The following is a 22,484-nucleotide window of genomic DNA, read 5'->3' on the forward strand; positions in this document are numbered from 1 at the left end:
TGGTTGTGATAATTTCATTAATATTATAATAGGTAAATGGTAGTACGTCGGTCGTCCTTATTATTATACGACATACGTCATCCATCGCCCGTCGGCTAAATGTATTTTTTTATCAGCGGGTGTGCGGCTCGTCATCGTCGTCCCACCGCGTACACGATAGAGTCATAGAGATATTGACTACTATAAAGAACAGCTTCTCCCGGGTGGTACGCCTTACACAGGCACATAGACGGTAAACCGACTGGTACGGCACACGGACAGACCGAGACGGGCCACCACCACCTTGCGAACAGACGGACGTCGCGCAGTCCAGCACCGATAGCGTCGTAACGACGCAACCATAAAAACTCTCGGCGGCACCACCACCACCACCACCACGACGAGACCGCACCGCGCGAGAACCGTCGTCATCACCAGTCACCACTGCCACCGCGCGTCGTCTTCGGTATTGGTTGTACTATAAAAAAAAAATAGTCGTTCGGCGGAGTAGGAGAACGCGTCGAGACTTGACCGTTTTTTCTCTCTCTCGCTCCCTCTCGACCGTAATCGCGTTATTCGTATCGCGCGCGCCCGACGAACGCGACAACCGCAGACCCGGCACAGGCCACAGATGCGTTGCTGCAACCCGGACGCGTCCGCCGCCGACTAAACTGACAACGACTGATAAATCATAGTTTATATTTTTATATTATATTTTTACAATCTCAAGACACGTTTTTTTGTTTAAACGCGTCTGAAGTAGTTGTTTCCGATCACATTTCCACCGGTTTTGGTTTTTTTTTTTTTTTTGTTAAACACAACACACCTATATCAATCGCATCCATCGCGCCCGTGGACGACGTACGCGAGTGCGCCGAACCCCCGTAGCCATGGACATGGACACCGACCGATCGGACCCGTTCATGAAATACCTGGCCGTCGACCGGAATCAGCTCAACGATCAGCCCACACAGGCGGAATGGACCCAGAAACGTCTGGTGTGGGTGCCCCACGACAGCCAGGGCTTCGTGTCGGCTGGCATCAAAGGCGAGCGAGGCGACGAGGTCGAGGTGGAAATCGCCGAGACCGGCAAGCGTGTGCTCGTCGACAAAGATGTCATACAAAAGATGAATCCGCCCAAGTTCGACAAGAGCGAAGATATGGCCGAGTTGACGTGCCTGAACGAGGCCTGCGTGCTGCACAACATCAAGGACCGCTACTATTCGGGCCTGATATACGTAAGTCAATAACATCGGGGGACTTCTCTGTTAGGGCCGTCCGATTGTCTACTTGTACTGTGTGATTCAATGTTTCTAACGGCCAGCAACCGGTTTTTAAATGGTAATGAAACGACACTGAAGATTATTGTCCACCCGCGCTTGTGGCAGATTTTTATTTTATACCTACCTATTTGAGTATTTTTCCCTACTTCCTTGTCTACATATATTATATCTATGAGCTTATAGTAACAGGTACATATTATGCATGTTATAAAGTAACAACATTTGCCAAACTGTTATTAAAAATCCCAGATATATTGAAATTAAATAGTGAAATTTGCTTATCATATCCATTTCCATTATCCAGTTGTCTAAAGATTACATTAGGTACATAAGGCATAAATATAATATGACGATTCATTATTCAATGATGTATTTAAATAAAATGTACCTACCTATGATGGAAACTTTTAGTTAGGGTAGTGCTTTTCATAAATTAAAAATGACTAAACACATTAGTGTTATTTCGATATAAATGGCCTGTTTGTTTAATGAAAAAATATGCGTTTCATATTATTTATGCCTTGATTTATGTTGAAGAAACAATTATTTTTCTTTTTAAATTGATACAGTTGGCACTTAGCAATTATCAATTTTATAGATTGAATGATGTTGCAACATCGAGTTAGAAATACAAGTACTGAATTATTTAGAATTTTATTAGTTACCTACCTATTCATCAATTTTTTAGTCAATTTTTCTTCTTATTGAAACTCAGAATTTATATTTATCTAAGCATTTACCCCTCTAAAATATGTCATAATGATATAATTTAAATAACAATTGTATTCTAGTTTGGTAGATATCTACACAGTTTTTTTAAATAAAAGAAGTGCCTATTGTAGTTTATAGTTATTCATTAAATAAAACAGTTTTTTTTTATGACCACTAAATATAGTCTGATGTAGGTAGATAATATAACTAATATATATCCATTCATGCAAAATAATTTATCATACTTACCTATTCATCATATTATGTGGATTACCCATAGCGCTAGTAGGTAGGTACTTATATAGGTAAAATATAAAATAAAAGAAGATACAGAATATGATTATCTTAAAATATTTATATAGGTACCTACAGATTACAACTCTTTAAACAGAATGATATTTTGGTATCTAATAATTCTTACCTATATAGGTACATAAATAAGTTTATAACTAACTAGGTACCTACCTAATTATTTTCTCATATTGTATTTTTTCAAAATTTTTTTAATTTGTATAAGGTAACTAAAGGATATTCATTAGGTATCTAACTCGGTATCTACCTACTAAAAATAAAAATTACTATTACGCATTGTATTAACCAATTACTTAAAGAAGAGTTCAAATCTTTAAAAGAATATTTTTATAAAGTATTTTTTTCAAAAAAAACGTGTTTAGACCCTGTAGCAAGTTCTTACTGATTTATAGAACATATAATATTTATAAATGAACACAATTAGGTACAATTAGAAAAATTATTAGGTATCGATGTATCATATTTACCTATACTTCACTAATCTTTACACCTTTCAACATCAGTTCAATACTCACCAAGATAATAAAACTATTTTCTAGATACCTACGGCCTCCTATGATATGCCTAAAACCTTATTTAAAAAAAGGCATTAGGTAGGTAACTAATATAAAAATTATAAACATAAAATAAAATACTGAACGGTGTCAGATGTGCTAACAGTTTTTTAAGCATTTTTTTAATTTAGGTATTTTTAACTTATGTGTCCTCGATTTTGTTTGAGTGAACTTTCATTATACACTTATACCCTCGCTTATACCCATTAGGTAATTAATGTACCTACCTATTTCTTTTCATTTAAATGGAAATAAATATTAATATTAGTTAGGTACCTCTACCATTAATAATACTACATATACATTGTAAGAAATCCATATAAGTAATTGGGTGTAATATAATTGTGTAAGTACTTATTTAGACAAATAATGGTTAAATGTCTGTAGATCAAATAGCAACTGTTTTAATGTGAAAGTTTGAGACGGTTTTAAATTAGGTAGGTACTAGTAAACCATATTTGGCTTCAAAATTATACAAGTAGTCAATAGGACAAGGTTGTCAACAACCCTTTACATTTTTACCCATATAAATTTAATTATTCAAAAGTTTATCATGATCAATCATTCTTTGTTGTAATATTATGTATTTATGTGTTGGAACTCTATTTTAATACATACTTATAGACTATAGTAGTTTTTTAAAGTGCCTACCTACTGTAGTTGAGTTATATCAGAAGTTATTTAGATATGGACAGTAATTATTATATTAATGTATATTGAAATGTATACGCATTATAATATAATTACTTAACACTATTAATTTAATACATTCAACTTTTAGACTTTCTGTAGCTGTTAAATATATTTCCCTCGATATTTCCTTTCATAATAAATAATAAGTATCATAAACAAAATACTAATAATTTTTTTGTTGTATACCTATGGCTATAACTACTTATATTATGATGTAAATATTTAAAAAAACATAAAATCAAGTATATTATCTATAACCGACAGATTATTAGATAACTTTTAGGTAATAGATTTTTATTCCAGAAAAGCTTAAAATTGTAGTTACCTATGAACCTAACATCTGAAAGAAAACTAATTTTACATATTTATCTATTGTTGAATGAGTCTAAAAGAAAATACCATTCAAATAAGTTCATACAGTATTTCATAATAATCATAATAAACTTAAAACAAGAACTATAACAATCAGTGTAGGTAATTAGATAGGTATAGGTATAATTCACGTTAATATTTTTAATTATAAAAACATCTATATAGTTTTGAATTTATGAGGGTACCTATTAAAGAAAATAATATATTAAATAAACCCCAAAATAAACTGACCATCAGTATTATTATAATAGTTGTGGTATACCAAGTATATTACATATACAGACAATATACTTTATATTACATAGACATATTATGGTACGTAATAACATAGTTTATATCTACAGTTTATAAAATATTAAAAGTAATTTTTAATTCAACATTTAATGAAATAAAAATATGTATATAAAATAGGTACCTGCCATTTAGAGCTATAGATTAGCTTCCATACTTAGGCATGTAACTAAACAAAAACTGACGTTTTTAATCAAATATTTGAGTATATTGTTTTTATGAAATTACCTACATAGCGTCCCTACGTATTTTATTTTGTTTGTTTGGTAGGTAGGTAGGTAGGTAGGTATAATATTTCAGTCAATGAGTTAATATTATGAATTCCAAAAATATATTTACATTATTTAATATTTATATTTAATTATTGCCGTAATATTGTAAATTGTATTAAAAAATGTTGAATGATTAATAAAAATAGTACGAACATTTTTTTTTAATAGAATATTAACGTTATATATAATAATAATAATAATATAGTAGTCGTCAGTTGGTATTTTTAGATTGTTGCTTCTGTTTTTCAACTGAAACTCGCTAAAATCTATATTGTGCTACCAGTTGCACACTATATGACTATCTGCGATTTATATTAATATGAATTTTACTCCTCAAATATGTTTAAACACTAAATCAGTAACGTTCATATTTGTATTTCTAAATGAACCCAAATACCTACTAAAAATCTTCATTATTATTATTATTATTATTATTATTATTAAGCACTTTGGAATGCAGACTACAGGTCATTTCAGGTCAGGCAGTGTGACATAATCTTGTCTGGACAACTCACCCTCGTAGAAACCTATTGTAGAAACATACTTAGAGTATTTATTTTATGTGTTCATAAATCGTAATATTATATCACAATATGTAATAAACTTATTACTAAGCGAAAACAAATTATTAAGACATGATTACTCAGACACAGAATATACTGGATGTTTTTTTGTTTCGTTCAATATTCGATCCTAGAGTTGGTTGTTGGTCATAACTTGCTGTTGCCTGCTATATATATTAGGTACATTAAAAGATTAAAACACAATTAAATAATAATGCTCGTTAAAAAGAAAACCAAGATAAAATAACTATGTGTCGTTTTGTCATGCCATTTGTCTAATATACGTTCGTTTAATATAGATGTTAATTTTTTTTGGTCTACCCGATCACCATTATTAGTATAATACACAAAATAAAATCGCAATGTTTAATATCAATTATTTTTATTGGGCTCAAAATAATGATTGATATTTTGAATTAAAAACTATTGCAATCTAATATTATTGAATACCTATAATTTAAACTCTTATAGCACCAAGGGAAATACAATTTAGTATTTACCTAAATCAGAGAAACCGTATTTCCTGAAATGTACTACCACCTAAAAAAACTAATAAAAATATTCAATAGAATTTAAATTCATTAAGATATTATTGTGATAGTTTAAAGTAAAAAAATGTTCGTCAATACTCAATACGAAGACTGAACTAGAATTGTATTTGCTATTAAGCTGAGAATTGTAATAATATAATTTATTTAAGTTAAAAATATAAAAATGCAATCTATACACTTTCTATTCGTTTTTTTAAATGGTGTATTATATGTTTTATGTTTTATCTATAGTTAATGATTTCGTCATATAGTTCAATTTGAGTTTAATCATTCAGTTAAATGTCAATATATATTTTTATAATTATGATATTTTACTATGTTTTTTATTTTTATTATTTCGATTATTACGGCTGCCTGCACCATATTTTATAATATACGTCTCATACATTCATTTAAACAACTATTTTACGTATATATTTAGGTTTCTTATTGGAAAAATTCACAAAATGTTTCGAACAATGTATCTGTATAAAATAGTTACATATCCCATCTACCTATCTATGGTTATGAACGATAACAAGTGAGCTCAGTGTATTGCTTTAATTACATTTTCATTTTTCGTGCTGATGGATATTTGAGAATAGTCGAAATGTTTCTGTCTAATATTATAATTAATATTTACTGTGCATACTGTGTAGAGCTCAAACGCGTATTCTCGAAAAGAGGAGTGGTTATATTATGTGTATGTCCAAGGAATGAGTAAAGCCTCAACCCATGAGTCATAGTCAACATATTATTCGTACGACACTTTTCCAACAAATATGCGTTTTTTTTTTAAATCATATTTTCTCCTTGGCTATTCATTTTTGTATAACATTTATAATTATTTTGTTTGTACATTTTTTAATATTAAGTTAATTATATTTACTTGTGTCTATAAGAAATAAACAATATATAGTTTATAGAATTTCTTCATTTTATTTTTATGTATCTATTTAGGAGGCCATAACTGCTAATATTCATTGTACAAAATATGTCATTTGTCGTAACCGATTAGTAATCGCAACAATAATGCTGTATGTTGGAATCCTGGTCCATTTTAAAAATTAATTCTATTACGAAACGCAGGAGAAACCTTGTCGGTGTATTGAATCATTCACGGAATTCGTTGGAAATTAGCACCATTTAATCAGATTTAACGGCCATTCGAAAATTCTTTGTAGAAATCAATTAGGTCAAATGGTTTACCAGTAATAATGCAATAAAATGCAATTTTTAAAATAAATGTTGGTACTTATAATTTATTTATTTTCTTTTATGAAAACTATGTTCTACAATACTATATTATTAAATATTAGTAATTAGGTATACATTTTATACTAATAAGTCATAAAGAAAATATATATTGATGTAAACTGTATTATGTTTACATGTATGCACATGTACACTTTGTAATAAAACTTTTTTTAGAAACAATAGAATCTCTAATTTTACAGTTCATAAAATATTCATACCTATTTTTAGATTTCAAATTTCAACTTTTAGCAAATTTTAAAATATAAAAACTAAATTAAATAATTTAAAATTTTCCAAACCTTTTAAAGACTAGTAAATAGACAATTTTATTTTTATACGTGTATATATTTTAAAAGAGTTTTCCTTATAAATTATAATGCATATTTTTTTATTATGTCTGGCAAAAAAACTGGAAAATCGAAGGCCACCCGTACAATATTTTAAACGTAATTAGTTTAAATTAAAAATATTAAGTTAATCGTTATTATTTTTATATTGAATCGGATGGAATTATATCTAAAATTTGTTACTGAGATTAATTATAAATTAATGCATCATCCAGCTAATTTTTAATAATTAAGTATAAAGGTGTTCCCCTATTATTTTTAATAAATAGTATAAATTGTTGATAACTTATAATTTAAAACAGAATTCATCGTGTTATTGTATAATGTATTGTTAGTTGAGTACCTACCAACGAGATATAGATTAATATTTATTGTACCTATGTAATATATTGACTAAGTATAAAAAATTGAACAAACGAGCTTTATAATCATATAGGTATTATTCATTAATATAATATGATGAAAATTATAATTTTTGTGAAGTTTAAATGGTAGGTAACTATTATAATGTTACGAATGATATGTATAGAAGAAGTTAACCTACACATAACAGGGAAAATAAATATATTCTTTAGGACAATAACGGATGTTATTTTATGAAACTGGTTTTTATTCGTAGTTTTGTCTTGAATTAGGTACTCTGTTTGAATTATCAAAAGAACAGAACATGGGAAATTTAACACTTACTTTTTATTCTAAAAAAAGAAACTATTAAAAATGCATGATTATTTTAATAATTGTATCATGATAGTTGACTTACACATTTTTGAAATATGAATTGTAAACATCATTCAATATAATCTTGTCTTATGGAAAATATAGGTAGGTATTCGAGACGTGTTACCCCATACTTTATTGACAAAAATCAACATTATTTTCTACTTGGCAATTTTTGGCTATTGAAACATTGTGTTAATCGTTAGGTATATGTCATAGAATTATGAAAAAGAAAAAAATACACCCAAATGCGTTGAAAAATAGTTTTAACCTAACCTATAGTGTGAATAATAAATATTTATGTTGAACACGCATCCCTTAATTTAAGGCAACGGGTCAGAGGAAATTAAGCTTTATAGGTATGTTACCCGAATCACACTAGAGACCAAGGTTGATTATTATTTTGTGCTTTTATAAATAAATAAATAAATATATATATATATTTATATTTTTTAGACATATTCTGGGCTTTTTTGTGTAGTGGTTAATCCTTACAAGAGATTACCTATCTACACAGAAAACATTATGGAACGTTACAAAGGTAACAAACGACATGAAGTACCACCACACGTATTCGCAGTAACTGATACTGCATACAGATCGATGTTACAAGGTTAAATATATATTTTATAGATATTTCTATAGGTGTAAAAAAAGAAACATATTTTATATTTTTTGTATTTTAGATCGAGAAGATCAGTCAATACTGTGTACTGGAGAATCAGGTGCTGGAAAAACCGAAAACACGAAAAAAGTTATTCAATACCTGGCTTACGTGGCCGCGTCTAAACCCAAAGGAGTGATTCAACATGCTGTGAGTAACCACATATCTGTCATATAATCATTTTATACATTTCGACTTCGACCCACTTATCATTCAATCAAAATCTATCGCAACTTTAACAAACAATTAATCAAAAATTCAAAAAAAAAAAAGAAGATTTCTTTACAAAAGTCATTACCTAAATAAACATTTTAATTTTTAAATTGTGATATCTCCATAACATTATTTATTCAACGTATAATAAAAAGTATTAACAGTTTCTTATTCAGAAATTTTATTTACTTCATTAACGTCATTAATTCGAATTTGAATCAAATATAATTATTATTTTAATTTAGCTTGTTTTGTTTTATCAATTAATTTCCATAATTAGCTTGTACAAATTAAGTACTACAATTTCTGATTTTTAATTGATGAAACATAAAAGCTAGGGACTACATATTATTATTTAGTTGTTGCAAATTAATGTTATACGTCTAGATTTTGTACTTTTAGCATTTCTGTAGGTTTGAAATGAAGGCGTAATGTTGATTTAACTGAAAACCACTCCCACTTCTATATTAGGCTCTTAGATGGATATCTGAAAAGTAATTCATGTAATACGCCGTGATTTTTAAACTGCCTGCATTAATAGATCTCACGTTTACTGTTGTTTTATTCATTACGCCGACGGACGCGTGCAAAACTCGACTGTAATAATGCACATATACCGCATGAAGTCTTCCATTTTTAATCTGTAGGGGTTTACGTGAAAGCTTGTATACTGTGAAAACCAGAATGGAGTTGACCTTAGTTATGGATTTGCAATATTTCTTTCCATATTCGTTCTATTATTTATATCGATATGTTTTCTTTACTCATATCACAGAAATACATTAGTATTATACCCTATAGTGATTTGTACTTGTTCTAATTGATAGGCGTATGTTATTACCTGGTCTATACTTTATTTATATACTACTGTTGTACATGATTGACGCTCACTGTAAGTTTATGTTGTATTCTTGTATGAATAATGAGTATATTATTATATACGTCATGTATTTTTGCGCTGTCCGTTGAATATTGATATTTGCCTTAAACAGCAGCGTGGTGTGTGCACTGTGCACGAATCATTACTTGGTGGCAAATACGGTGAAAGCTATTATCTTTATTGGCTCGAACAATGCATAATCTGTCCTTATTTTACTTGGAATAATAGCGAAACTCGTCATTGTTGTATATATACTGCAGCTAAACACCCATGAATGGTCCTAAGATGGTAAAATATTCATGTCTAACTATCATGCAGTTATAATCGTCAATGTCTGTGTATCGTCAGCAGTCGATTCCAATTTAGGCAGTTTCCGTTGAATGCCTAATTATAATAATTTTCTCACTGTTCCGGCGACCTTACACGGTGATTTTCGAATCAAATAATAGAAGATAAAATATCAAACCAAATTCTGTTAGGTCGTTCGTTTTGGACTGATATCTTTACTTGTCGTTCGTGACTGGTGTTAATTTTTTTTATAATATTTAGAGGTATCTGAATCTATCGTGTCGACTGTCGATGTCATGTACTCATGTCACATTCGTGTATAATTAATATTCATTATGTAGAATGATTTCGTCCAAAGAAAACAAAATGTCAATATTATATTCTATATTGCAGATAATGAATGTTTATAGTTGGTACAGTGAAAGTAATGTTGAGATTTATCGGACTCCCGTGCAGCTACAAGGATGATGTTGAAGTTTGCTGCCTTATTTGGCGCCAAACTGATCAGTCCCACATATGGTCACAATTTTTCTTTTTTTAACCGTGTCATGTGCAAATTCTCATTATATAAGACATCCGCGTGGTTACCCGAATTCACACTCGGTTATCATATGCATTAGCCTATTTTTGGGCATATGAATAGTTACTAACGATCCATTACCATGTATTATATTTACTAGAAGTATATGTATTTATATATATCATATAACTGCCATTGATCAAAAGTAAACAACTACCTACTATTGGTATGAAAAATAAAACACCGTAATTCATTCATATTAGATTTTCGAGTTGTTTAAACGTTTGACTAAAATAAAAAGTATTTACATTTCATGAACATTAATAAATTGTATAGCGGATATAATATGAAATGTAGAAATGCGTGTTTTACTTCGCCAGAGAAACCGAGAATATTTTAACTTCTTGAAAAATAAATTCTTTATAGTTTTGAGATTCTGCGAAGTTGCTTTTTATTTCAAATCGTTTGTAGCACACAGTCACGTCTTATTTAACAGTATATTATAATATGAACAGGATACAATGACAAGTGTTTAATCAGTTCGGCACGTGCTAATGTGCTATTGCTTAGTGTTGAATGTTTGTATTATTTTAAGATTGATAGCAGTGATAAATCAATCCCTGAATCTGCCCAGTTAGTAATATGACATATTATTAATTTAGTTGTGTTTTAAAAATGTAAAATAAACAATTAGTACGAATCGCGGTCTCATCTGGTAGAATTTATACTAGGTAACTTTTATTTAAATTATTTTATTTTTATCTGTTACAATTTTGGTAAAGGGTGGTATTTATTCTGTAATACTGAGTAATTAAATAAAGCAAATTACTACGATATCACGGTGATGATTATTTTTTTCAAACGAAAATGAATGATTATCTTCAAGTGAAGAGACAGTTATTAAATGTTAGTTATTGATATTAGATGGGTATATAATAAATTACCCCCTCAAACACTTTAAAATTATAAAATTATTATATGTTAATTTAATAGTGTTAACTATCAGCCCCCCCCCCCCACCCCCATAAAAACTAGTGTTTCTAAAAGTTTCACAACTGGTTAAGTTAGGTATATTATTGACACTTGAAAGTACTCGGTTAATATTTTAATTAATTTATGAAAATAATGATTTTTCAAGTTATAAAAATTAAGTTATTATTTCGAAAGATTTCTATTTTCTTAACAATTTCTGTAATAACAAAAATCATAAAATTTTGTATCGTATATTTATTACAATTTCTGGTAGATTCAGTATCTGGTACCTATCTAAAGGGAGAATATCAAATAATTGTTCACAAAAAAATGGTCATCCTTCCGGTATTATTCTTTTAATGTATTTGGTATGATTATGATTATTAAACGTGTTGGTTGATTTAATTTTAAATTATATTTAGGTAAATAGGTATTAGGTAATAAATTACTAATAAATAATATAATATATTTAATTAATATGATGAATATGTTTCTATTATTTACCAGTGTATTTTTTTACACTAATAAATACATTGTTCTTTGTATTACAAAATTACTTCAGACTTTATCGTATTCTTTTCTTCTCTTTTCTTATCGTATTAAATCATAGACTTTTTGCTTATTGACCGGCCCCTTCTATACCAAAAGCAATGATGGTCGCGAACCGACATGATGCAGTACTGACCGTTCAGTATAAATATATAGATATATCTTTTACCATATCGGAGTGACTCAGTAACCGAAAGCACCACATATTTTTTACCCTGTGTAAACATGAAGTGGACAGGTCTATTAATGTAAAAGGTATATGGGAAAAAATCTTATTTTAATATTAACTGGCTTATAGGATTTTTTCTTTTTCGTCAGTTCTTTCAAATTGTAATAAGATTATTTACGATTGTGTGATTCTAACCAATAAATGCGGTCGATAAAAGGTCGAGAGTCGAAGGCATTGTGTTGTATTTTCTAGACAGCACACGCCAATCATCGTTTAATAATTGTGCAAGTAATAACAATGGTATATGCCGGTTTGTATAAAAAATTGATTAATTTAATAGTACACTAAAATGGGATGGCCCAATCATGGGCCACTAAATCATGTTTTAGGGGCCATTAGCTCACTATTGATTCATTAAATTGATTATGCAACCCAGCGATAGTGTCTGAATAACAGTATAGTTGCTTTGTTGTTTTTTATCGCGTACGACGTTTATTAGTTAGGACTTGGAGCTCCGTTGGGTCGGCGTGGCCTTCTTTCTGTTGTTTTTATTTTTCTGTCACATTGAGGCAACGACCTGTTCGATAATGCCGCGTCGAAGACCTATTATGGAATTGACGCGGTGTAAAAATCGCTCCTAAAACTAACCATAGAATAGTGTATTTTGTAATTTATCCGTCTGCATGAAACACACATTAAATATTATACGTACTGCCACCTAGAGTCGATACCGAAGCTACGTCCCAAAACTCACGTGCGTGTTACCATAAATAGCTTCTTTTGCTTATCACGACGTCCGTGAGGTACGCTCTAAACACATTAGCGATTGGCCTTGTGTGCGGCGACTTAAATGTAAAAAAATGTACAAATATGTATAAATATAATTGAAAATATCAAAACCCCGTATGTGAAATTTCGTCTTGTTGGCTATATAGGTGTTCCGCGTACGATTCCGTTTTTTTAATCGAACGCTCGTTATCGTTGTTGGTATTATGTATGCATATTATAATATGACTCACACGTTTGGCCACGTTAGGGTTCCCCATGCGATTTCTACTAGATAAGTTAGCTTAATCGTTCTATTATTATAATTTAGAAAATGCTCGAGAAATATAATTTTCATAAAATTATATTTGCAGCCTAATCGTAAAATATGTATTGAGTAATTACGAGCACCTAATTATTTTTAAACGCTAATAATACGTATTCAATTCACAATAATATTGAATAGTGCTAAACGTCATCTTCAGAGATCCGAATCTCATGGTTAAAATAATCGAGCACATTTCCCAGCTAAGAATATTTTAATCAAACGTATCAAAATACCATTAAATGTGCACAGAGTAGGTAATCATTTTTCAAAAATATTAACAAGTACAGAAAAAAGTCGACGGTGACACTGTATTAATGTGTTAATGTTTGCAATTATTGTTTACGAATCATCGCGGTTTGTTTATAAACCATCAACCACAACGATGATGATTTAATAATATTAAGTAATAACATTAATACAATTCGTATAATACACTACTCACGTGTGATGTTGAATAACGATGATAGTAATTCTTTATTGAAACAACCTACGCTAGCCCGACATAGTGACATCCGGCAATGTCATAAATTATAAAAATATTATGTTAAGCGATAACGCTTGGTCCATGAGGAAGTATACGAATGACAAAAATCGCAAAGTTGTACTTGAGTTAAGGTATTTTTAATACATCTTAAGGCATCAAATACGTTTTTAAATACTTATTTGTGGTATTGAATATTAGAGATATTTTTTTTCCTAGCGGAACCAATAATCTTATTTCACATTTTTAAATACTTATTGATGGTAACTATTGGTTTCTCGTTATTATGCTAGCCACCTTGACCATAATTTTTATTTTAATCGTAAAAAATCGTCTTAATTTGCTTATTTTAGTAAAATCTACTACATTTGTACATTTAATGATTCCAACAATTTTTTAGTGTACAACTAATTCATTCAGTAGCTGTTATGTAGTTACTAATTTATTAGTATATTATATTGATGATTTCTAAATTATAATTCTGAACCATTCACACTACATTTCAGCAATACATTAGCATGATAAATTATGGCTGTTAAAAACAAACAATGGCTATTCGCCTATTTGACATATTTTTATGCAAAATCGAATACCTACACAAAATGGTCATTTTCGTTTTTCAAGTAGGTTTGAAGATCAACCTAAATACGTATTAAAAGACGTAAAAATGTCTGAGGAATCGAATACAAAAATGCGCAAGACAATACGACTTTTTGATATTATAATACTCGTGCACATGGAGGCATGGAGCATACACGTACCTATAGAATAACATACACATGAGTCGCATATAATACCTATTCGGCGATAAGAAGAACTTGGCTCATTAGTCGTGTTTCTCGGGGACGTGTATGTGTGTACATGGTGAATATATATTGTGAATTATAATATTATTATACTTGTGGTGTCCTATAATACCTCTGTATCATGTAAGGCGATGTTTTTATTCTATTGCGCGGCGCAAAACGCGACCCAAGTCGTCTGAAAACGCATAGCGCCGTGTCTTTGTTCCACGCGCGCGTTTATTGTTAATCGTCACGTTCTCCGCCGCGCGAATTCGAACGGAGAAAAGAAATTGCGGTACTGTCCAACGGATATAAATAACATGCCCGATATATTACAATATTATTATTTATTAGGTAGGTACCAATAACAACGATGTAATAATATAATAATGATAATTAATATTGTTTTTTTTCAAAAATAAAATCCGTCAAGTGTATCTGACTCCTGAGCAAAACGATAACAATATTATTATAACATTGTAGGCAAAAGCGTAAAACGCAATGTTCGAAGACGAAAAAAATATATAATGTTTGTATTCGCTTTGACTTGTGTAAAAATAAAAACATATATTAAGCGTTTCGCGTGTGTTGGTGAATTTGTTTTCATTTTGGTATTCTCGCCTCGTGCCCGCAAGTATCGAGACGACAATTATTGTTTATGTCGCGCGTGTGCGTAATATACTATAAAATTTGTTAAAATAAAATACCCTAACATACGGTTAGTAGCTGAGATAATATATGTACCTGAGCAGTGATGGCCGCCACAATTATCATGTTATTTCAAAAAAGTAAAATTTTTTACTAAACCGGCTTGAGAACATTTTTATAATTTCTTTTCGATTTATTATAATCGTATTATTATCGAAATTTTATCTACTGATTTGGCCCCTTACAACGTTTTAAATTCTTTTTAATTTCTATTGTAGCAATGTAGTATAGGCATGTGTAACGTATTATTAATAATCATATTATATATTGCGTGAGATACAAAATTCTTATAAAAAATAATTTTAAAATAATTAAATTTCTTGTTAAAAATCAACAAATGATTTGATCATTAGTCATCGGTCGTCGTAATTTATTGACATTAGGGAACGTGTCTCATAGATTATTAATGAGTATTTGACCAAAGTTTTACAGATAGCCGTTTTACGCTCACAAACGAGTTCTTTAGTTTATGTGTTTTATCATTAATAATTTAACTTATTGTCAGTAGTAGGTATTTACACAAATAAACGAAGTGGTTTTTTCTCCTAAAGTTATGCGCGCTTACTTATCATAACGTCATGATAATGTTTTACATAAAAACATTTTTAAATAATTATTACACGTCATAATAGGTAAATAATTATTATTGATAAACTCTAGGTACTTGTACAGAAATGTGTGTGCTTATCAACAATTTTTCAACTTATAATTATTGTTTAAAAATAATTCCTTAAAGGCTTAAACTTATTTGTTATGATACAATTTAAAATATATAATAATATAGTATATACCTAGTCGATTGTATGTATTTAGGTTTATGCCTTTGAAATTTTGGTGTCCGATTATTTTTTTCAAAATTCTCCTGATCGATCGTTATATTATAACATGTATTTCTTATAGTATTAAAAAAGACCACTAATTTTCAACGCTAACTTATCCATGTTGTATTATTGTTATCCATTTTCAACAATATTGACTTTAGAAGACTTATTGTGATTTTAGTGTTATACAATACTTATCTTTTTAATTGAGCTTTTTTATTCTTTCGTAATTTTTGCACGTTTTCGATGCATATAAATCGGGTATTTACAAAATATACAACCGAACAGAACAAACAATAAGTACATTTTATTTTTGACTTTAAACTTTGTTTTGATTTGTCTAAAATATTTTATTGTAGACATTAATTAATGTCATTACCTGTGATCAATAACACCAATATTATAATATTAGATAAGAACCTCTTATTCATATTACACAAATAGAACCTGTACAACATTTGTCGACTAAATTGTTATTTAAAATAAAACAACATTACGTAATTTACTTATTTATTTTATATTTAAAACTCTACCTTTTTGTATCACAATGTAGAAAAATCAATTTGTATTTTGTTAACTATTTAAGAATATTTAAAATTTCTTTTTAATATGTTTTTTGACTTTAGAACTTCAATATTTATTTCTATTTAACCTTTCAAATCGCTAATGTTGATTAAAATAGATCATAAACCATAAAATGCATACATTATACTTATTTATTTGTTTTCTTGTTCCATGTCTATGTTGGTTTTTGGAAAATCACAGTCACCTGGTCCAGCTTTAGTTGTTGTAAGTATATACAATTATATGCTTTTACATTTATCTAGAGTCTAGTTTATTATATGAGTATATTTACCTATGTTTAATATTCAATTTTTTTTTACTTAACATAAAATGTATTATGTATTAAAATATTTACATTGCCTTACAAAAATGTTTGCACGCTTTCCATTCGGATTGATGATGTACTTATTTAACTAGTGTAATACTAATGTTAGTTATGAGGTGAGTGGAAAAATATTTTCTAGTACAATAAAAAAATACATATGAATATTTTTATTTTAGGGTGAACTAGAACAACAGCTGTTGCAAGCTAATCCCATTTTAGAAGCATTTGGTAATGCAAAAACTGTGAAAAATGACAATTCTTCTAGATTTGTGAGTTTTGTATAAAATTAATATGTTGATGACTCTAAATTGTTCTTAATTTTTATTTACAGGGTAAATTTATTCGTATTAATTTTGATGCCTCTGGTTTCATTGCTGGTGCTAACATTGAAACATACTTATTGGAAAAATCGAGAGCTATACGTCAAGCAAAAGATGAAAGGACATTCCATATTTTCTACCAATTATTATGTGGAGCAACTACTGAACAAAAATGTAAATTAATATACAACAAAATTTCTATAATTAAAATTTTTTTTTTTAACAAAATCAAATTATGTTTATTTCGGTATTTGTTTTATATATTATTTTGTTTTTAGCCGAATTTATACTCGAGGATCCTAAAACTTATAGTTTCCTTACAAATGGTAATCTCCGTGTACCTGGTGTAGATGATGCTGCTGAGTTTAGAGAAACTGTTAATGCTATGAATATTATGGGAATGACAACAGAAGATTACTCTGGTATGTTAAATCACAATATTTTGTTTAATGTAAACTTAATATGCATACATTTTTTTTTTAGCTATTTTCCGAATTGTGAGTGCTGTCATGTTGTTTGGAAACATGCAGTTTAAACAAGAGCGCAATAGTGATCAAGCCACATTACCTGATAATACAGTAGCACAAAAAGTAGCTCATCTATTAGGATTGTCTATAACTGAAATGACTAAAGCCTTCCTTAGACCCCGTATCAAAGTAGGTAGAGACTATGTGTCCAAAGCCCAGACCAAAGAACAAGTGGAATTTGCTGTAGAAGCTATTTCTAAAGCATGTTATGAACGTATGTTCCGTTGGCTAGTTAACCGAATTAATCGATCTCTGGATAGATCTAAAAGACAAGGGGCATCATTCATTGGAATCTTGGATATGGCTGGATTTGAAATATTTGAAGTAATTTCTTTTATTATTATTTTGTTATATTTTGGTCTAATTATTGAATATTTTTATTTTTTTATTAGTTGAACTCATTTGAACAACTGTGTATAAATTACACAAATGAAAAACTGCAACAGCTATTCAACCATACCATGTTTATTTTAGAACAAGAAGAATATCAAAGAGAAGGTATTGAATGGAAATTCATTGATTTCGGATTGGATTTGCAACCCACTATTGATTTAATTGACAAAGTATATATTACAATACAGTTAAAAATTTGATTTAAGCATAAACTAATTTTTCTTGTATTTCATAGCCTATGGGTGTTATGGCCTTATTAGATGAAGAATGTTGGTTCCCAAAAGCTACTGATAAATCATTTGTAGAAAAACTAATGTCTGCCCAAAGTGTTCATCCCAAATTCCATAAAACAGACTTTAGAGGTGTTGCTGATTTCTCAATAATCCACTACGCTGGAAAAGTTGATTATTCTGCACATAAGTGGCTTATGAAGAACATGGACCCATTGAATGAAAACATTGTTCAACTCCTTCAATCATCTCAAGATCCGTTTGTAGCTCATATCTGGAAAGATGCAGAAATTGTTGGCATAGCTCATCAAGCTCTCACTGATACACAGTTTGGAGCACGAACAAGAAAAGGAATGTTCCGTACAGTGTCACAATTATATAAAGAACAATTGAACAAGTTGATGATCACTTTGAGAAACACTAATCCTAATTTTGTAAGATGTATCATTCCAAATCATGAGAAAAGAGCTGGTAAAATTGATGCCCAACTTGTGCTAGATCAACTGAGATGCAATGGAGTTTTGGAAGGAATTAGGATTTGTAGACAGGGTTTCCCCAATCGTATTCCATTCCAAGAGTTCAGACAACGATATGAGCTTCTTACATCAAATGCCATACCCAAAGGTTTCATGGACGGTAAAAAGGCTTGTGAAAAAATGATTAAAGCTCTTGAACTTGATACAAATCTTTATCGCGTCGGTCAGTCCAAAATATTCTTCAGAGCAGGTGTTCTTGCCCATTTAGAAGAAGAACGAGATTTCAAAATTTCCGACCTCATTGTTAACTTCCAAGTAAGCACTTTTTAAAATAATAAAATACCTATATTATGAGTTTAAAATTATTTAGTTTTACTATAAGTCATATTTGGTTTTAGGCTTTCTGCAGAGGGTACTTAGCAAGAAGAAATTATCAAAAACGTCTACAACAATTAAATGCCATTCGTATCATTCAGCGCAATTGTTCAGCATATTTAAAACTGAGAAACTGGCAATGGTGGCGATTATATACTAAAGTTAAACCACTTTTAGAAGTTACCAAACAAGAAGAAGTATTGTCTATTAAAGAAGAAGAATTGAAGGTAGTCAAGGAAAAATTAGATTCTCAACTGCGTGGTGTTCTTGATCTTGAGAAGAAGTATGTTTAAAATTTTATTTAATAATTTATATTTCAGAATTTAAAATTTTATTTTTCACTGTTAGATACCAAACAGCAGTGGATGAGAAAAATGCTTTAGCTGAACAATTGCAAGCAGAAGTTGAATTATGTGCTGAAGCTGAAGAAATGAGAGCTAGACTTGCTGCCAGAAAATTAGAACTAGAAGAAATATTACACGATTTAGAAGCTAGAATTGAAGAAGAAGAAGAGAGATCTAGTTCACTAGCTCAAGATAAAAAGAAGTTACAAATAAACATAAATGTAAGTACAATTAACTGTTATTTAAATAATTCATTTTGATTTATTTTTTTACATTTGAATAATTTTAGGATTTAGAAGAACAATTAGAAGAAGAAGAGGGTGCTCGACAGAAACTTCAATTAGAACGTGTACAGACAGACGCTAAACTTAAGAAATTAGAAGAAGATCTTGCACTTGCTGAAGATACCAATGCGAAACAAGTCAAAGAGAAAAAGGTGTTGGAAGAAAGAGCTGCAGATTTGGCACAAACATTAGCTGAAGAAGAAGAAAAAGCTAAACATCTAGCTAAACTAAAAGCAAAACATGAAGCATCCATTGCAGAGTTAGAAGAACGTTTATTAAAAGATAATCAACAAAGACAGGAGATGGACCGTACTAAGCGTAAGGTTGAGACTGAGGTAAGCATACATCTAGCTTAAATGTAGCATATATTATAATCCATAATAGACTAGAAATTCTTGTTTATGCTATAAAAACATTATTTTTAGGTAAATGATTTAAAAGAACAACTAAATGAAAAGAAAGCTCAAGTAGAAGACTTACAATTACAACTTGGTAAACGAGAAGAAGAATTGACACAAGCATTCATGAGAATTGATGAAGAAGCTGCTAGTATGTTTTTACTTTTTCTTGTATAGTTCATTATTTATATGAATAACATTTTTTATAGGTAAAGCACAATCTCAAAAGGCTCTCAGGGAATTGGAATCACAACTTGGGGAACTCCAAGAAGATCTTGAAGCTGAACGTACAGCTAGAAGTAAAGCAGAGAAACAAAAACGTGACCTTAATGAAGAACTTGAAGCTTTAAAACATGAGCTCTTGGATTCTTTAGACATAACTGCAGCACAACACGAACTTAGAGCTAAACGAGAACAGGTATAATAAATATAAATCATTTATCAGTTCACATGCTTGACCTTTAAAACACCTTAATATCCATAAATGTTGTTACCTATTAGGAATTGGCAACCCTAAAGAAATCATTAGAAGAAGATACACAATCGCACGAAATCATTATTACCGAAATGCGACACAAACACAGCCAAGAAATATCCGTTATAAATGAACAAATAGAATCCTTGAAAAAAGTATTACTTTGATATTTATAACTTATGTGTATCAACATAATATTATACTATTTTTTTTCTTTTATTTTAATTTTCTAGTCTAAAAGTCAATTGGAAAAATCCAAGCAAACCCTTGAAGCTGAAAATGCTGATCTCGCTGCTGAACTTAAGTCTTCCGTATCTTCTAAGTCCGAATTAGAAAGGAAACGTAAAATTACTGAATCTCAACTTAGTAAGTAATATCTTTTATAAACCAATTTTTTTTATAATACATTTAAAAATGCAATTTTATAATTTTATATTTTTATAGGTGAGATACAAAGTAAATTTGCTGAATCTGAACGTTCGAAAAATGAATTAATTGATAGACTTTCAAAACTTAGCAATGAATCTGAATCCATTGTCAATCAGTTGGAAGCGGCTGAACTTAAAGCTTCTGCTGCTGAAAAATCAGCTCAGACAATGGAAACTCAGTTGCAAGAAACGCAGGTATTTAAGAACAAAATTAGTTGATTATTGTTTGTATTTTTTTTAGCTTAATTCTTAATACTTTATTGTTTTAGACACTTCTGGAAGAAGAAACCAAATTTAAATTGTCATTGAACTCAAAACTGAAACAAATTGAAAGTGAAAAAGAAATTTTACAAGAACAGTTGGAAGAAGAAGAAGAGTCCAAGAAAAACATGGAAAAACAAATAGTTGCTCTTAATTTACATATAACTGAAATAAGGAAAAAAATGGAAGATGACGCTGAATCAACTGCTGCAATGGAAGCTGCTTATAAGAAAACCTTTAAGGTAAATTATATTATTTATTAATCTATTCATTTTAATCATTAAAACATTAGGATATTATACAATTATATATACTACGGCCTTTGAGAGTCCATATGTAAAAACGCATCCGTCGCTGCGCATCGGTTCCCCTTCTATACGCCAAATCATACCGATCGGAAGCTGGCCGATAACGATTGCCGATGGGCGTTGTTGACATTCATGTATATGTAGCGATAGCAGTAAACACGTTTACAAAATTCGACTAATTCGTTTTTATAACTGGTCTTTTGTGTCATTTACGTTACAAGGTTATTTTTTATTCAATATGGAGAATCGTATAACACCCCCAAAACAGCAATTAATTAGCTGTGTTTTTATGAGCCGCTGTATTCACGTTGCCGAGTGGTGGGAATGGCACTATGGTGGGAGAAAATTCGGCCGGCAGACGTCGGGTATGTCAGTATCAATTCGCGGTTTACGTATAGACTCTTGTGGGCTGCAGTATATACATAATTAATATAATAATACAAATGTTTATGCCTAATTCCTGTAAGCAATGCTTGTGATGGAATTAGAGAGTTGAATTAATCACTAATTATTATTAAATTGACACATGATACTGAGTCAAAAAGCTTTTGCGGCATCTAGAAATATACATAACATAATTCATCTCTATCAAGTGAACTATAAGCTAAACAACTTTTGGTTTGACTATATTATATTGTGCTATTTGTACTAATAAATCAGATGAAATTCTGTCAAACCCAGGTGATGCACCTTTTAGTTATTTTCATATCCAGTAAAGGATGTATAATCTAATTCATATTTATGAATAATGT

At 29.9% G+C, this 22,484-nt stretch overlaps 1 protein-coding gene across 6 annotated transcripts in view; it reads left to right on the forward strand.

The window, feature by feature from the left end:
* Window positions 1-490: 490 nt before the first annotated feature.
* Window positions 491-22,484, forward strand: part of LOC100163013 (myosin heavy chain 2) — a 47,034-nt gene continuing 25,040 nt past the window's right edge. For 4 of the 6 annotated variants that reach the window (XM_029488773.1, XM_029488772.1, XM_016804149.2 and 1 more), the window contains exons 1-20: window positions 491-1,217; window positions 8,338-8,494; window positions 8,568-8,695; window positions 16,790-16,813; window positions 17,006-17,029; window positions 17,090-17,182; window positions 17,245-17,407; window positions 17,512-17,655; window positions 17,717-18,084; window positions 18,153-18,323; window positions 18,389-19,174; window positions 19,258-19,517; window positions 19,583-19,799; window positions 19,868-20,197; window positions 20,288-20,411; window positions 20,470-20,678; window positions 20,762-20,890; window positions 20,969-21,101; window positions 21,180-21,358; window positions 21,433-21,666. In XM_029488773.1, coding sequence (XP_029344633.1) covers window positions 870-1,217; window positions 8,338-8,494; window positions 8,568-8,695; window positions 16,790-16,813; window positions 17,006-17,029; window positions 17,090-17,182; window positions 17,245-17,407; window positions 17,512-17,655; window positions 17,717-18,084; window positions 18,153-18,323; window positions 18,389-19,174; window positions 19,258-19,517; window positions 19,583-19,799; window positions 19,868-20,197; window positions 20,288-20,411; window positions 20,470-20,678; window positions 20,762-20,890; window positions 20,969-21,101; window positions 21,180-21,358; window positions 21,433-21,666 — 4,221 coding nt within the window. In that variant the 5' untranslated portion in view covers window positions 491-869. The remainder of the gene's footprint in view (window positions 1,218-8,337; window positions 8,495-8,567; window positions 8,696-16,789; window positions 16,814-17,005; window positions 17,030-17,089; window positions 17,183-17,244; window positions 17,408-17,511; window positions 17,656-17,716; window positions 18,085-18,152; window positions 18,324-18,388; window positions 19,175-19,257; window positions 19,518-19,582; window positions 19,800-19,867; window positions 20,198-20,287; window positions 20,412-20,469; window positions 20,679-20,761; window positions 20,891-20,968; window positions 21,102-21,179; window positions 21,359-21,432; window positions 21,667-22,484) is intronic. The other 2 variants (XM_008184554.3, XM_008184555.3) reach the window with 1 other exon arrangement.

This window comes from Acyrthosiphon pisum, chromosome A1 (assembly GCF_005508785.2).
Source record: "Acyrthosiphon pisum isolate AL4f chromosome A1, pea_aphid_22Mar2018_4r6ur, whole genome shotgun sequence".
Lineage (NCBI taxonomy): Eukaryota > Metazoa > Arthropoda > Insecta > Hemiptera > Aphididae > Acyrthosiphon > Acyrthosiphon pisum.